Source organism: Dendrobium catenatum, unplaced genomic scaffold (genome assembly GCF_001605985.2).
Source record: "Dendrobium catenatum unplaced genomic scaffold, ASM160598v2 fragScaff_scaffold_1608, whole genome shotgun sequence".
Lineage (NCBI taxonomy): Eukaryota > Viridiplantae > Streptophyta > Magnoliopsida > Asparagales > Orchidaceae > Dendrobium > Dendrobium catenatum.
The window spans coordinates 6522196-6539821 of NW_021320070.1; the positions used below are offsets into that span (position 1 = coordinate 6522196).

Consider the following 17626-nt stretch of genomic DNA (forward strand, 5'->3'; position numbering starts at 1 on the left):
CCCCTCATGCTGCTCTTATATAAACCCTAAAGGCTCCTCCCTCAAACACCCTGATCATCTTTTACTCTCAAGTGCCATTTACATGCTACCCCACAATCTAGGTTCTTCCCCAATCTTAGCTTAACTATTAATTCTTCTCCCACAGCCTCCTTCAAAGCCAGCCGCAAAGTCGCTCACAACTCAACATTGCTATATAACTACCGGATATCCTCGCCCAAGATGTACGCCTCTAACATAAAATTCTTCATATTTAACGCTGACACCTAATTCTAGTCGCCCATGTTGCACATCTCACGTTCATTGGCACGTGCTTAGTTGCTACTAACACCTGGTTCTACTTGTCAGCACCAATCTCATCAAACTCACTCTCCATGAACCAGATTGCTTAGTCCTCCATACAGGATCCTTTGACCATCTCTTTTATCATCATTGCTAATGCTAGTGAAAGGGATCACCTTAACTAACTACATTAAGATTCTTTGAAAGAAGGCATTCTTGCACATAACTGGCCTTGATTTCGCCCGTTGCCTAGTTTCTTTCCTTTTAACCATTGACGTCATTGCTGCCCCAAGAAAACAACCCGATCTTTTGAAATGAGGCCCAAGCTGCCTCATATCTAAGCAGTCTCAGGTTCTCTGTATCCCAAAATAACTTCTTTCTATTTGTCCAGAATCATAAAACATAGCCTCAAAAGTTATAATTATTTTGAAATAAACACATAGCAATCGCATTCATTGCTTCCTTAAGAAAACAATATATTGGAATAAGATACAATAGTATGTATGCGTCGACTACATTACCAAAGAAACAAAAGCAATCATTGCAAATTCAAATGCATCATGTAAATAACTGCAAAAAACATTCGCTAGGGCTCATCTCTTTTCTGATATATTTTATAGCTCTAAAAGAATGAAGAGTTAACATGATTAGCGTGTGCCCAGTGACAAGATGCATTGTACACATCCACAAACATCAAATGTTCACCAAAAACTTCATTGTAGATGGAAACGATAAATATATATAACTAAAGTCTTAGGCAAAAAAGGAGGTATAAAGACATTTACGAATTCATCCATCCCCACAAAAGTATAACACTGCACAAACCAATATATACAGCAACAGTCTACCGGGAAAGAGGGGAGCCCAATATACTGGTAGAGATCATGGAGCGAACCATTTCGAAGGCCAATGCTAGGTCCCTCGGGATTTAAGTAGTAGATGATGCCCTCGTACCTGATCCCATCCTTGGATATCAGGCTTACCAGGCTCCCGATTACGGAGTCTTCTGAAGGTTCCGATGTAGATGCCTCCGCCGCCATTGCTGCAGCTGATTTCTTCGCCGGAGAAGGAATGGAAAAGAGAACGGAGAGGAAGGAAAGAGAAGGAAGAGCTTGTGCCGCCAATAGTGCCGAGAAGGCTCGGCGGGGGAAGCGAGAGATGCACTTCCTGCGGCATGTGAGCCGCGGGCAAATTTAACGCACACTCCTCTTCGTCGAGATTTTTGGCACAAAAACGGTTTCTTTGAAGAAGTTCGATTTTTTTTTTCTATTTTATATTTTTATTAAAAGCAAATGGATAAATTATGTCCATTTAAATTCATTTTTTTATTCAAATATAATTTATTTTTCTTTTGAAAATTAAAAAAAATTCAATAAATGTTTTCTTATTTTTAATAAACTATTTCTAAAATATTGATAATTTAAGATGTTAGTAATAAAAAAAATAGATGTAATACACTAATACTTAAATTAAACAATGATATTATATTTTCTCTCTTTTTATCTATGTCGCTAGTAGTGCTAATTCTTTAAAAATTTTATGCATTTGCAAATAGCAATATTTATCTTTCTAAAATAATTTTAACAAATCAACTATATATTACCATTAAATATTATAAATATTAATTATATTAATAAATCTTGTGATAACAACACTTGAGAATAAAATGATGATGGTATAAGTGTTTTTCTCATGTTGGAGACTTCACAAAAAATTAAAAAATAAGTCTATTGAGTTGGGACCAACTAGTCTAGTATAAAATGCCGACAAAAGCTATATCATCAATTTTAAATTTTCAAAAAAAAAAAAAATGAGAGAGAATTTGATTTTTTTTTTTTGTGACGAGGAAGCATTGTCCTTAGGCCAGTGTAAACCCCGGTCAACCTAGCATGCAACCCACACCAATTTACACGGGCCAACACTTAAGGCTTTCACTGCTTGCCAAGGGATTCGAACCAGGGACCTGGGCTTTGCCCAGCCGGCTCTTCACCACCAAGACAAACAGTGGTGGATAGAATTTTAGGGGATACTTTTTCTATACGCGACTAATAAATCAAATTAGTCGCGTATAGAAAAAGTATCCCCTAAAATTAATTATACTCTCATATACATCTTAGAGAAACTCTAGACAAATGAAGTATCTTGTGTACTAGATTAAATGGATAAACATTAAATAGGCTATGATTTAAAAATCATCATCTGAATAGCATAATCTACATTTCAAAGCAGGACAAACCAGATCTTTTATGTGAAAAGGTTACCATCCGCACTTCACGAGAATCCCCTTAGCTGTTCTATCTCGCCAAACTCCATAAGCTCCTGTCTGAACCATATCCAAACTGAGAGCTATCAGCCGATCTACCCATTGCTTGTATCGAATCCCGATTCTGCTTCCCTCTGTTAAATCGATCTCTCTCGTAAAAACACCACAGCCGAGTCCCTCTCCCTCTCTGTCACTCACGTCCAATCTCCCAAGGCCTCCCGCACACATGAAAACCCTAGCATCCCTCTGCCTACCTCTTCCTTACTGCACTTTCATTATTTTCCTTATTGCAACTCAGGATTTTGAGTATGACTTTGATGATAACAAATATTACTGATTCTATCCTCATGTCTCATAGAATTTATAATGCATATTTATTATTATGTGTACTAACATTTCAGGTACATCATGCACTAGTCAATAAAAATTCAAGGCTCAAAATTGAATATTAAAGGGTATGTTGAAAGAGTCTATAAAATTTATTTATGTATTTTTAAATTTATTGAGTCAAGTCCCGTAAAAGTATGTGCTAGCCTGGTGATCGTGTACACACACTCATGTGAATGAGATAGAGAGAAAAATCAGAAGATTAATTTTTTAAACTAATTATATTGTGCGATAGGTAACGTGTTGTATGATTAGGTACTCAGAAAATTAGTAAATCAGCTAATTGTGTTATTAATGCTATTTGACTAATCGTACTAGACGATCGGTTGAAATCATGAATTTTAGCCACCAATTATTATTTATGCAATATTTTGAAATACAAATTATGTACTAATCATACTGTACAATTGATATCGTATTGTACTAGATAATTAAATATTGCCTAAATTAATCTTGTAATTAGGGATCAAATTTAGATTAATTGGTCCAGTAAGATCATACAATATGATTGAACAAATCACAGATGTCCACTCGAAAACAATCCCAATTCCCTAATCAAGGATGCAAATCCAATTTAGCTTTTTAATCATAGAGATTCATAGAACCAACCCTATCTCTCAACATAGAAACTGTATGACCATATTACTGCATGGGGTGATATTTTATCGTCACCAATCGTACATGACGATAATCAAATTTGATTTGACTAATCATACTAGACGATGATCATATCGTCCTTGATTATCAGCTCAAATACCTGAACTAATCGTACAGCACTTTACAATTCATACAGTATTAACATGGATATTTTGAACTAACACTACATGAAAATCGTCCATTACTGGCGGATTTTTCCGGCGGCTTATTTTCCTACGATTTTTTGGCGACCTAATTTTTAAAAAGAATTTACGGCGGCTTTCTAACAGATCTGTTCCCTGGTTTGTAATAATTTCTGCAAAATCATACATTCCTAATTTAATAAATTAAAATCATACATTCCTAATTAATTATTAATTTAATTATTTTTATTTAATTATTAACTTTAATATTTCATTTTAATTAATTTTTATTATAATTAATTATTAATTTAATATTTTAAATAATATGTTGTTAAAATAAAAATTACTTATTTTTTAATTTAATAACTTTTTTAATAGTTTATATTAATTATTTATTCATTTTACCATTTTATTTTATTTTATTTTTTAATTTAATTTTCGTAATTGTATTATTAAAATATAAAAAGTATGTTTGATGACATATTTTGCTACAAAGCAAAGTGGTTGAGTCTTTGTACTCCACACACTCATGTCCTGAGTTTGAATCACAGGCAGCGCGGTCAGGCAGGTAGGTGCGTAGGCAACTTGCACGGTCGGGCTTGTAGGCTGGTTCTGGTGGGCAGTGGGAGTAATCGGTCAGGCTGGCGGGCCTATGCAGGCAGTCGGGCATACGGACTAGTAAATACATGCAAAGGGGTAGGGTCGGGCGAATCGGCTGGCCGGCCATTATGGGCTAGCAAGCATGTGCACGCGAGCATCACACAATCAGACTAGCCGGGGCGAGGAGCCTAATCTTTAAATTATTTTTTTTATTTTTTGGTGGCCTTATTCCACCTGAAATAATTACCGCCGCAAAACACCGTCTGAAATATTTTTCCTACGCGGGTTTTACCAACATAAATTTTACCACCGGAAAGCCACCGGTACATACCCAATCCACTAAAAAATGATCAATTTTTGCTGAAAAACTCTGCCAATAATAGGTAATTTTCCTGTAGCGTAATCATATCATACAATCAGTCATTGTACTGCACGACCAGAGTCTGCATAATTAAGTTTTTAGGATTTTTTAAGTCCTTTACTTAAGCTTTCTCATAAGACTTTATAAAAGTCTTTTTTGTCATTCATTGAGTTGTTCTATCTGAAAGCTTGAAGAGAGAGCCTTGAGATAGGGAGAGAAATGGTGGAGTTTGAGAGAGGGAGAAGATACTTGTGGGTTTCAAGAGAGTGTGAGAGGGGTTCATACGGTTGCTTCGACAAACTTGCACTTAAGTTCCTCCATGAGTCAAGATTTATCTTGAGAGAAGTTTGGGGAAGAAGATCTCTTTGTGACAAAGGACCCGGCTACTCCGTCATACTAATGAATGTGAAAGTGATTGCAATATTCTCTGCCTCACCCGGAGGGTGAAAAAGATTTTAGGTTCTCTATTACACTGGGTTGGTGGAATAGATTTTGTAAGGACTTCTCTGCCTAGCTGTAGAGGCAAAAGGATAGACACTATAGTGTAGTGCAATACTCTGAGAGGAGTAATCCGGGGAGTGAACGTAGGTCATGGTTTGATCAAACCACCATAAACCTCTATTGTGTTTGTTCTGATTTCTTATTTTCTATGTTTTACTTATATGAACTTTTTTATTTGATAAGATTTCATGACAAATTTATTTCTATGATAATTGCTTGATGAAAATTTGTTGTTAGCAGTCCACTGTGTTGATTTAATTATCATCACCACTATTGTAACTCTTGAAAAGTTTATTAAATTTTGCATTAAGAGATAGAATTGCTTCTACATTAGTATGTCTAGGTACAAGTTCACTTAGGCTTAACATTCTTATCAAACTTTCAATTGGTATAAGATTAGTAATCCAAAATAGTCTTTTAAAAAAATTAGAGGGAAATGATTCATGACACATTTCAAAAATACGAACACCGCAGAACGTTACTCTATTACTCATCCACCTTTGTTTGACAACATATCGTTTGATTTCTAAAAAATACATATGTCTACTTTCTTGCAATTAATTGATTTTTGAATGTGAAATATGATTCAAACTAGTTATTCTGTACCGTCATATATTATTAAAGGAGTCAAAATATATATTACTTTCATTGAATGGAGTAGAGAAGAATAAATTTTTGCATAACTGAATGCTAAATGCTTAAATTACTTTTTATGTGCACTTAAGTCTAAAGATTAGATGATTGTTTCTACATGCATCACTGCAAGAAAATTTGTGATAGATTATGCATTATATATGAAGGTACTAGTAAAGTCAAATAACTAGGTTAACTATATTATTGCATGATTACGAACTTTTTCACAAGAAAGCTTATGAAAACATCTTAGACATGTATACTATATATACAAGGGTTGTGACATCATTGTATGCTTTAGGTATAGAACTTTTAAACTCATAGAAGGTCAACAGAAGTCTATGTTTTCTAACTAATAAATTTGATGTCAAAGTCACTACTATATGTGAATCAAAATACTTAAATGCTTATTCTATTGATAATCCGATCAGCTCACTCATTACTTACGAGCAAAGTGTTAGTTAAAGACTTTTGGATGTAGGTGATGAGAAGACTATAGTGCTAAAGGAAAAAAGATAGATAAAAATAGCTTGGGAGATCATATGAGAGTGAGGAGATAGCATTAACAACAAAAAAATTTAAAAGTCTCCTAATGTGCAAGCACAAGCATGAACAAAAATGGAGCAAAGGTAAAAATGATAAATATGACAAGTCTGCTTCTAATATTATATGTCTCCTAGTGTTTATACTGTATATTTGTTATTGTGTGTACTAACATTTCAGGTACATCATACACTAGTCAATGAAGATTCAGGGCTCAAGATTGAGTAGAATAGGATATGTTGAAAGAGTCTGTAATATTTATTTATATACTTTTCTAATTTTTTGAGTCAAGTTTTGTAAAGATGTATGCTAGCCTGGTGAGTACCATGCACACACACACTCATGAGAATGAAATAGAGAGAAAAACCATAAGAGTAATTTCTTGAACTAATCGTATTGTAGATCTTGATCATATAGGACGGTTGAAATCATGAATTTTAGCCGCCAATAATTATTTAGGCAACATTTTGAAACATAAATTATTTACTAATCATACTGTATGATTAATATCATATTGTATGATATAATTAAATCTTGCCTAAGTTAATCCTATAATTAGGGATCAAATTTGGATTAATTGGTCCAATAAGATTATATTATACGACCATATTCCTGCATGGGGCAATATTTTATCGTCACCAATCGTACATGACGATAATCAAATTTGATTGTACTAATCGTATTGTACAATGATCATATCACTAGATGATCATCTCAAATGCTTGAACTGATCATACAACACTTTACAATTCGTACAGTAATAACAAGGATATTTTGTACTAATTATATTGTACAATTTGTGATCGTGTTATACGACCAGAGTGGACATAATTGAGTTTTTAGGATTTTTCGAAGTTCACTATTTAAGCTTTCTCATAAGAATGCAAAGTTAAAGATGCCCAAGTAGAAATGATCTACCCATACAATAAGATCTACTAAAAGATATGATATATTATGAAATGCACTGGATAATGTATTTGGTTTATATTTAGGTAAATGTGGTATACCTAACCAATTAAATCAAATATTTGTAACACCTTTAAATATTTCAAAATGGAAAGGCTTGTTAAAAAGTTTGAAAAATCTAAGAAATTGTCTAATCAAAAGAATAAGATTAGCTAAGAATAATCTAATCAAAAGAGCTTGATTAGTAACATGATTAAAATGAGATAAATATAACCAAAATAGTATGATTAAGAGGATGACTAAACAAAGAGAATATTCACATCAAAAAAGCATGATCAAATAAGGAAATATCCTAATCAAAATAATATAATAAAATGTAAAAAAATAATTGAATCGAAAGAGCATGATTAGATAAGGGAAATAGTCCAATCAAAAGAGCATGATTAGACTAAGAAAGGTCTAATCTAAAGTGCATGATTACAATCAGTGCACTTGTGTCCCTTGGTGGGGGTGTGTGTGTGTGTGTGAGAGAGAGAGAGAGAGAGAGAGAGAGAGATGAGAGTGAAAATTATGCTCAAAGTATTGCAAAAATGAGATAAGATCCAAAAGATTAAAAATGTGCTTCTATACCTTTTATTTATAGAATTTCAAGGGTTATATGGAACGCTACTCCATGAAGGTAAAATGGTAAAAAAGTACAACGCTAGCAATACAATTCTAGATTTATTAGCATATTGTTTTGATACATTCATCTCAACTAGGATACAAGTGCATTATAATTTGTATGTGCTACCTTTCGTGTTATTCATTTGAAAAGGTTTGCCAAATATATTTCCAATGGCATAGACGGTGCTTCCGGTTAGTGAAATGTAGTCTTAATCGGGCAAGACAATTCAAATGAGAACCACCAAAGGAACATAGGCAACTATTTTAATGTATTATAATAGTCTCGATATCACGACAAACAAAAATATTTTAATTTAGGCCTCCCTGAATAAAATTTCTAACTCTGCCACGGGGTGTTGTGACATTATTTATTTCCTTCAACTTTCACTTCTCAAAAGAATGAAAGGAGTTATTTTGCTATGTGGAAGGATTTTTATGGCTAGGGTTGAGGCAAATCTTACTTTAGGGTTTTGCATAAAGTTCTTTTTTTTTTTTTTTTTTTGGGGGGGGGAGCCTTAACATATGTATTCATTTATATATAACCTAGATTTAAAATAAGGTTTCTCAAAAGTTAATATTTTGAATTATAAATTCATATAATATTTCTATCAAATGGCTTAATTTATGGTAGTTAATAATCATCACAATAAGTTAAATTCATGTAATTAAGCATTTTTATATTTATGTTTGATATATCATACAAAAATTATCTTGATCGGGCACGAATCTCGAGGCAAAAGCTAGTTGGAAACTTCAAAAATTAATTTTGGGAGCACCCGAACTCCGATTTCAATGAGCTTACAGTCAAACTGAGCGTCTCGGAAATACGAACCTGACAACACCAAGACTAACCCAATCCGAGCCCAAATGAGTCCAAATCAAGGGCTCAAAGTGCTGTTGGAAGGTTCAAACCGCAATTTGAGTTACCAAACGGTCTCCGATTTTTACGAGCTTATACTCAAATCGAACGGCTCGACGAGACGAATCCAACGAGCCCAAGATCGCCGAATTCCGACATCTCTAAGACCTTCAAATTTCCAACGAACGGTGCACGATCTTAGGATTCAAAATCAACCGTCCATTCAACCACTCTCAACTAACCCTTGATCCTCCACCTATTTAAGGGCTATGTCATTCCCAAAATCTATAAATAGAGCCCCCTCTTCTCTTGAAAGAGGACCCCCCGGAGCTTAAGAAAAAAAGAGAGAGATCGGAGATCGCTCTTACTTCTTAGCCTCCTCGACCACCGCCGGAGTTTCACCGGACCACCGCCTTACGCCGTCACTCCGCCGGACCACCACCTGACGCCCTGTGCTCCACCGGACCACCGCCTAACGCCGTCACTCAGCCGGATCACCACCTGACGTCCTGTGCTCCACCGGACCACCGCCTAACGCCGTCACTCCGTCGGACCACCACCTGACGCCCTGTGCTCCGCCGGACCACCACCTGACACCCTGTGCTCCACCGGATCATCGCCTAACACCGTCGCTCCGCCGGATCACCACCTGACGCTCTACCAGTCTTTCACTTGAAGCTCTCATATTTGTCAGGTCATCATTGAAGATTCTCACATTTGTCAGACCTTCATCTAAGGCCCGAAGTTCTGCCTTATCATCATCTAAGGCCTGAAGTCCTGCCAGACCATTATTCAACACCCGGACTTCTATTGTACAATTGCTACTTGTAATCTGATTGTCCTTAGAGACGAATCAGCCCATTGTAACCAAGTCAAATTCTAGTGAAATCTTTTCAACTAGGCTAGGCCCCGTGGTTTTTCTCCTTTCAAGGATTTTCCACATAAAAAATCTTGGGTTCTCTGTGTGTGAACCGGATATCCGTATAACGCTAAGACAAACTATTAAAACTCTATCGCCACGTATATTCTAGTCCGCAACAATGTTTATGAGTACACGATAAACTTTATGGAGGCTCATAGAAAAATTTATGGAGATCTATAAAATTTCGTAGAGGCCTATTAATAATTATATTTCAAAACAAACCCTAATGATTATGCAAAGTGCACATTAAGATTTGTGGATACCCACTAACTTTGTGAAGGCTCATGAACATAAATAAATCTCATTAATCAAATTAACTTCCACATCATTATTTTTAATAAAATATGCACACTATCTTTGAAAACTCAATTTAGTTCTTTTATAAACATATTATATAATATTCAAAAAAAAAATTCTTAAGAAATTATAAGTACTATATATAGAAGAATTTTCTACATTTTTTATGCATTATTTTACTTTTACTTGTGTGTCATCATTGATATATGATTCTTGTGGCTCATACATATGAAGAATAAAATATTTTTTATAATCTATAGATCAACCTTCACATGGATGGTTCAACCTACTTACCTACACATCTCAAATAAATAATCAACAACATATGATAAATAGGAGTAGTCAACACAAGTTAACTCTAATGATGCCTCACACAAGATTATGCAAGAGTTCTAAAAAAAAACTTTTGTCTCAAAGTGAGAAGTCCAAATTCGATGAAGTTTGCAAATTAAAAATATTTATTTTCAAAATATTTTTTGAGAATTCTTCAAAAATTTTAAAATTAAAGATTAAAAAATATTCAAAATTCTTAATATATAAAAATGTGACTAATACACCCTATATTGAGAAATTTAAGAAAAATGCTCATTATTTCATTTCTTAAAGAAATATACCCAAAGATTCTCTTCGAACAACACTTAACACTTGGTAATATGCACTTTTGAATCTTTGAATACAAACATCCAAAAAGAAATATGTATATTTAAAGTAAATATCGCTATCTTGTTGCATATTATTATTTTTTCTTCTATAAAGCGTAATCATATATGGTGTTTCCTTTTAAAAGAATGTTTCGGCGGACCCTCTCATATAGGTGATAGCTTGCTCATGACAATACAAAGATTTCTCATAAGAAAAATTAATGTCATAATCTCTTTTAACCTATATGAGCATCTTGGACTTCAGATTTGACGGTAGATTTTATCTTTGATCATATTCCAAATGAGTCAAAATTGGGCTTGATGGTGGACTTTAAATTTTCATTCAATGTATAAGTTTGTTTTGATGTAAGGCTCATTATCTTGAACATATTTGAACTTGCTGATTTTTTCCTGGTAAGCTTCAGAAGCATGTGTGTGAAGAGCAACAATTGTACCATACTTCTTTACCTAATATTTTCATCTTAAATTGAATGTTCTTTTTTATGGCATGTAGCGTTAACATTAGCCCCAACTACTCTTCGCACACAAATCGGTAAATGCACAATGAAGATTGGGCTCTTGATAATGGATAAATGATTATGGAGGTTTTAAAGGATATAATGAAAATAATAGAATCTTTGCAACATACTGAAAAATTATAATGAAAAATTACAAAGGGATTCACTAGCAACAGAAACTGGCGATAAAATTGGCGACTACTCGACAGTTTTGCAGTCAAAAATTCCATTGGAAATGATCGCCGGTAAACCGCCAAAAATTCCAATGGCTTACTAATGGTCTTTTCTACAAGAATTTTTTATGGAAATTCCATAAGAAACTTTTAACTTTATCTGCAATTTTGACCACTAATGAATCTGCCTGCACTGTTTTGCAATGTTTTTTTTTTTTCACCGGTGATTCCTATAGATTAACTTTCTAACAAAAAAATTATTTTTTCCAATAAAAATGTCCACAGGAAAAAAATATCTTTTCCTATGGTAAAAATATAAATAAAAGTCTAATGCAAGATCTTCAAAATGCTTTAAGTGATAGGTATACTATGTTTCCTATGGTAAAAATATCTTTTCCTAGCGAAAGATGATGAATTTATTACGTTTACATCAAACACATTTGCACAAAAAAAAACTATCATTGAAAAATTCTTAGGAGTAATGGTGATACATATGCATAATGGATAAGGACATATTGTATAAGCTTTATAGCTCTCTAAAAATGATCTAATCTATATCGCACAATAGGGGGAAAAAAAACCCAAAAACTAACAAAAAAAAATTACAATGTATGCCATTAAATTTACAAATCAGATTAAGTTCAAGTTGAACTAAAGCAATCAGTGTACCTACATTACAAGATACAAGACAACATGAATGGTTCAAAGGTTAAACAAATGCACTATGAACATCCATATCAACGAAAATGATTCAAGAACACAGCAACATAAACAATCTTCAACCTTAGAATTAGGAATAAGTAATAACAGATCACTCTCACCTCCTATGATGATGCCGGTGGTGGTCGTGCCGGTGCTGATCTCTTTCGCGAGCATCAGAGTTCAAACGATATGGATTTTCATAGCTCCTTTGGTTATTGCTGGCTACCAGGTTGTGATATGGAGGAGACTGCCAGTTCAGACTGGAGTAAGGGTGGGGACTGTGAGGGCTGTGAATTGGGGAGCTTTCGTAGAGTGGGCTCGGCCAGCTTCTGTCAGAGAGAGACCTTCCCAAATGTGGACTTGGAGTAGAATAATGGTCCTGAGAGCTGTACCTGGGTGAGTAGCCAGGCCTGGAGAAAGCAGCAAGCCCATGAGCTGAACCAGGGGGTCCATCATCCCGGTGGCGATCGATGGATTCAATGTGATCGCGGTGCGAATCTGTTGGACGGTTTGAGTTCGAATGAGAGCCGTGGTTATGCGAGCTGTGTGGAGTAGTGCCCCAAACCCAGTTATCTGCATTCTCAGGAATGGGTGCATTAATCCCTGGGAATTCCACTGTCATCTTCTTCGATGGCGGAGGAACAGCCCCCTCAGACCTTTCAGGAAGCTCACCTTCCTCGCATTCGGTCTCTCCTTCCTCATCAGCGAATATGATGATTCCAGAAGGTTGATCTTCTTCAACATCATCTGTGGAGTTGTAGAAGTCGTAACAAGTTAATTTCAAAAAAATATGTTGATACACTGCACTTATAATATTGCTAAGTTGTTTAAACATGAAGCTACTCCAATATAATCATTGTCGTTCAACAAAGAGCGTTGAATGAGCATTAAAATAGATCCTTTCTGCAGAATAAAAGGGTTTCAAAATGGATGTCCTTAGCGAAGTGAATTCTAATAGCAGTATGATTAATCCAGCCACAAACCATCTAATTTTTGTTATGGATAAATGCATTGACGATCTTCACAAAGGTCAAAGATTAAAAATTTCAGCATGCTACTCACCAGCTCTTTTCACAAGTTAGAAGTAAACTTCTAAAGTGAAGAATAAGAACTACAAAGCGCAGAAACAGATAGGAGCAGTTAGGGTATCTGGAAGTGATGGGCAAATTAAAAGCGTTCTGCCTAAGTGAAGAATAACTTACAGAAACTATAGATCACATAAACTGCTAGGGGATGTAGAAGTGATGGACAATTTCAATTGAAAGTAACCATGCTAAAAACTCCAAGATATAAGCTAATTTGCTTGACCACCGCCAGACAAGGTTTATGCAGTTGTCTGCAGTCGAACTCTATGTAATACTCAAAAATATAAAAAAAAAGTAAATGAAAACTTCTTCTAAAATTTATACGCCATTTTTCATATATTCTGAAAATGTTCAAAAATATTTTTATAAATTTCCATATTTCATATAATTTGATGTATATATATAACGATTAGCATAATAGAATTTATAAATCAATGTACTAATTTAATCTAATTCCTATGTTTTGATTAAAAACACTATTTTTTTATTTGAATTATCGTTCAAAGCAATACTGCACTGTACTAGCTTTTGGCAAAATCCACTTTTAGTGGAGGAGTTGGAAATGGAAGGCGGTGATGAATATAAAGTTTATTAAATTTAATTATATAATTATAGATTATCTAATGCATTAACACTTGCATTTCTCTTTTCCCAATCCTGTAACCTTTCAATTGGACCAGACAGGGTCGTAGGCCTGCAACAGAGAAGAAGCAGAGGAGGAATAAAGGAAAGAAGAGGAAAACAAGACTAAAAGAAGAGAAGGACAATAAAAATAAAAAAGGGGAAGGAGGCAAGGGATTTAGATAAGAAATTCAAATTTCCGTGTTGACATTCAGTGAGTTGGGTTTGAAATCAAGAAGATAGACTTTGAGGATTGACTGAGGAAAAATTCTTTCGAGGTAAACATGTCATTTTGATGTTATTTTGTATTAGATTGAGTTATAATTTATGAATTTGAATAAAGTTAAGATAATTATTATTTTTTAATTGTTTATGAAAGATCGAAGTTTCAGGTAGTTAAAAATAAGAAAAATTATCACAAAGATGATCCTCTAATTTCGATGAGATATCAAGTCCTATTATTGATTGTTAATTGTCCATTTGTGGTCACTTAAGTTTTGTTAATCCTATGAGATAAATTAGACATCTTATGAATTCAATTATATAATTATAGATTACCTAATGCATTAACACTTGCATTTCTCTTTTCCCAATCCTTAACCTTTCGGTTGGAAAACACAGGGTCGTGTAGACCTGCATGATGTAGGCAAGGCAGAGGGGGGGGGGGGGGGGGGGGGGGGGGGTTCAAATGAAATCCTAAAATTTGGTTTTAACTTCTCTAGCTCAATAATACTTTGAGCTATTTTTTAGTACATTAAATGGGGAGATTTATTGCACTTCCTAGCTCATTAATCCCAAAAGGTTTGCTATTAAGTCTTGAATTCATTTTTAGTGGACTTTACCTCTTCTCCTCCCCTTTGTCTATTTGTTTTCTTGTGTTGGCTGTTTTCCCATGCCTTGTCCCTTGGTTTCCCATGGCTGGCTGTTTTCCCGTGCCTTGTCCCTTGGTCTCCCATGGCTGGCTGTATTCCCGTGCCTTTGCCCCTTTGGTTCTGCGGCTGGCTGCTTGGTTCCGTGCTGGGCTGCTCGGTTCCGCGGTTCTCTGCTTGGTTCCGTGGGTTTTCTGCTTGGTTCCCGTGAATCTCCTCTGTTTTGCGGAATCGTTTGGGGGGGCTGAACTTTTATGGCTGTTGGTCTTTCATTTCCATAAATCTAATAGGTTTTAATTAATGTTTTAGGTGGCTATTTGGCTGCCCTCTTTGGTCTATAAATAGGAGATGTTTTATGTTTTTTAAAAAAGATGATTATGTGCTGATTTTTGGAAAGAAACCTGAGGGTTTCTCTTGAATAGCTTGCGAGCTATGCCACTTCTTCCTCTCCTTGTCTATGAAAGCTTGCGAGCTTCTCCTCCTTCGTCTCGACTCCTTACCTCTTTCTTCTCTACGTAAGTGCCAAACTTCACCTGAATCCTTCTTCTCAACCAAGCAAAGAAGAGCTCCTTTAGGTGTATTGTTTGAGTCGATTGTGAGTGTTTTGTAAGTGTCCTATGTTGTAAGCGTCATGTTTTATTTAAAAAAGTTATAGTTTGTTGTATTTATGTCTTTTTGGGAATATTTGTGTAAATTTATTATCTAGAAAGAGTTTTATTTTTCTAGCAAAAAAATTAGTGGCCTCCTAATTTTTTTGCTTACTTTGTTTATGTGTCGTTTTATCTTATGTGTCATTATATCTTTAAATTGTTTGTTTATGTGTCACTTGTAAGTATCAAGAGTTGTAAGAGTCTTTTATTATAATATTAAAGTTGTGTTTTGTTTTGTGCAAGTGTTGTCGCTTTATCTTATGTAATTTTTGTAGTGTTTTGAGTATCTTTTAAGTTATAGGAAGAGAATCATTTGCTTGAAAAAATTTGGGGCCCTCTCCCAAATTTTTGCGTGCATCAAATTTGGTATTAGAGCAAGTTGTATGTCTTGTTGAGTCATAGCAGTTGTCGTGTAAGTCTGTGGTGTCAAGTAATTTAAATTTTGTTGAGTCTTTTAGAAAAATGGAAAAGAACAAAAAAAATTAATTCAGTCAAAGGAGAAAGCAAGCCAGAAGATTGTGAAGTCCAAATTCCATCGGATAGATGGGTTCAAACGGAAGGAAGTTCAACAGATCCGCTTTAAAACAAATTATATAAACTTCAATATCACATGTTCTTATGTGATGAGAAATACGAGAAAAAGGAAGAAATATATTCAAGAACAAATCGAGAAAGAGCAAGAAAAAATTCTGAAGAAATTCGAGGCAAAGATTCAAGAGCTGGATGCACCTTCTTTGCCTCCTCGGAAGAAAGCAAAAGGCAACTCATCGGGAGATGATTTTTTCAAATAGGGGAGTCTGATGTAGGCAGGGGAGTCAAATCAAATCCTGAATTTCAGTTTTGACTTCTCTAGCTCATTAATACTTTGAGCTGTTTTTTAGTTCATTAAATGGGAGATTTATTGCACTTCCTAGCTCATTAATTCCAAAAGGTTTGCTATTAAGTCTTGAATTCATTTTTAGTGGACTTTACCTCTTCTCCTCCACTTTGTCTATTCGTTTTCTTGTGTTGGCTGTTTTCCCGTGCCTTGTCCCTTGGTTTCCCGTGGCTGGCTGTTTTCCCGTGCCTTGTCCCTTGGTTTCCTGTGGCTGGCTGTTTTCCCGTCCCTTTGCTCCTCTGGTTCTGCGGCTGGCTGCTCGGTTCTGCGGTTCTCTGCTTGGTTCCGTGGGTTTTCTGCTTGGTTCCCGTGAATCTCCTCTGTTTTGCTGAACCGTTCGGGAGGGCTGAAGTTTTATGGCTGTTGGTCTTTCATTTCCATAAATCTAATAGGTTTTAATTAATGTTTTAGGTGGCTGTTTGGCTGCCCTCTTTGGTCTTATAAATAGGAGATGTTTTATGTTTTAAAAAAGATTATTATGTGCTGATTTTTGGAAAGAAACCTGAGGGTTTTTCTTGCATAGCTTGAGAGCTATGCCACTTCTTCCTCTCCTTGTCTAGGAAAGCTTGCGAGCTTCTCCTCCTTCGTCTCGACTCCTTACCTCTTTCTTCTCTACACAAGTGTCACTTCACCTGTATCCTTCTTCTCAACCAAGCAAAGAAGAGCTCCTTTAGGTGTATTGTTTGAGTCGATTGTGAGTGTTTTGTAAGTATCCTATGTTGTAAGCATCATGTTTTATTTAAAAAAGTTATAGTTTGTCGTATTTATGTCTTTTTGGGAATATTTGTGTAAATTTATTATCTATAAAGAGTTTTATTTTTCTAGCAAAAAAATTAGGGGCCTCCTAATTTTTTTGCTTACTTTATTTATGTATCGTTTTATCTTATGTGTCGTTATATCTTTAAATTGTTTGTTTATGTGTCGTTTGTAAGTATCAAGAGTTGTAAGAGTCTTTTATTATAATATTAAAGTTGTGTTTTGTTTTGTGCAAGTGTTGTCGCTTTATCTTATGTAATTTTTGTAGTGTTTTGAGTATCTTTTAAGTTATAGGAAGAGAATTATTTGCTTGAAAAAATTTGGGACCTCTCTCAAATTTTTGCATGCATCAAATTTGGTGTCAAAGCAAGTTGTATGTCTTGTTGAGTCATAGCAGTTGTCGTGTAAGTCTGTGGTGTCAAGTAATTTAAATTTTGTTGAGTCTTTTAGAAAAATGGAAAAGAACAAAAAAATTAATTCAGTCAAAGGAGAAAGCAAGCCAGAAGATTGTGAAGTCCAAATTTCATTGGATAGATGGGTTCCAACGGAAGGAAGTTCAACAAATCCGCTTCAAAACAAATTATATAAACTTCAATATCACATGTTCTTATGTGATGAGAAATACGAGAAAAGAAAGAAATATCTTCAAGAACAAATCGAGAAAGAGCAAGAAAAAATTCTGAAGAAATTCGAGGCAAAGATTCAAGAGCTGGATGCACCTTCTTTGCCTCCTCGGAA

General features: G+C 34.9%; 2 protein-coding genes across 6 annotated transcripts in view; both read right to left on the reverse strand.

Moving 5' to 3' along the window:
• Positions 1-2820, reverse strand: part of LOC110106377 (protein decapping 5) — a 54139-nt gene extending 51319 nt beyond the window's left edge. The window contains exon 1 of one of the 3 annotated variants that reach the window (XM_028700932.1): positions 2516-2820. In XM_028700932.1, the coding sequence (XP_028556765.1) occupies positions 2516-2543 (28 nt within the window). In that variant the 5' untranslated portion in view covers positions 2544-2820. Of the gene's footprint in view, positions 1-1127; positions 1499-2515 lie in introns of those variants that run through there. The other 2 variants (XM_020836260.2, XM_020836262.2) reach the window with 2 other exon arrangements.
• Positions 2821-11917: 9097 nt separating this feature from the next.
• LOC110106389 (zinc finger CCHC domain-containing protein 8) overlaps positions 11918-17626 on the reverse strand; it is a 47764-nt gene continuing 42055 nt past the window's right edge. For all 3 annotated transcript variants that reach the window (XM_020836280.2, XM_028700984.1, XM_020836279.2), the window contains one exon: positions 11918-12777. In XM_020836280.2, coding sequence (XP_020691939.1) covers positions 12146-12777 — 632 coding nt within the window. In that variant the 3' untranslated portion in view covers positions 11918-12145. The remainder of the gene's footprint in view (positions 12778-17626) is intronic.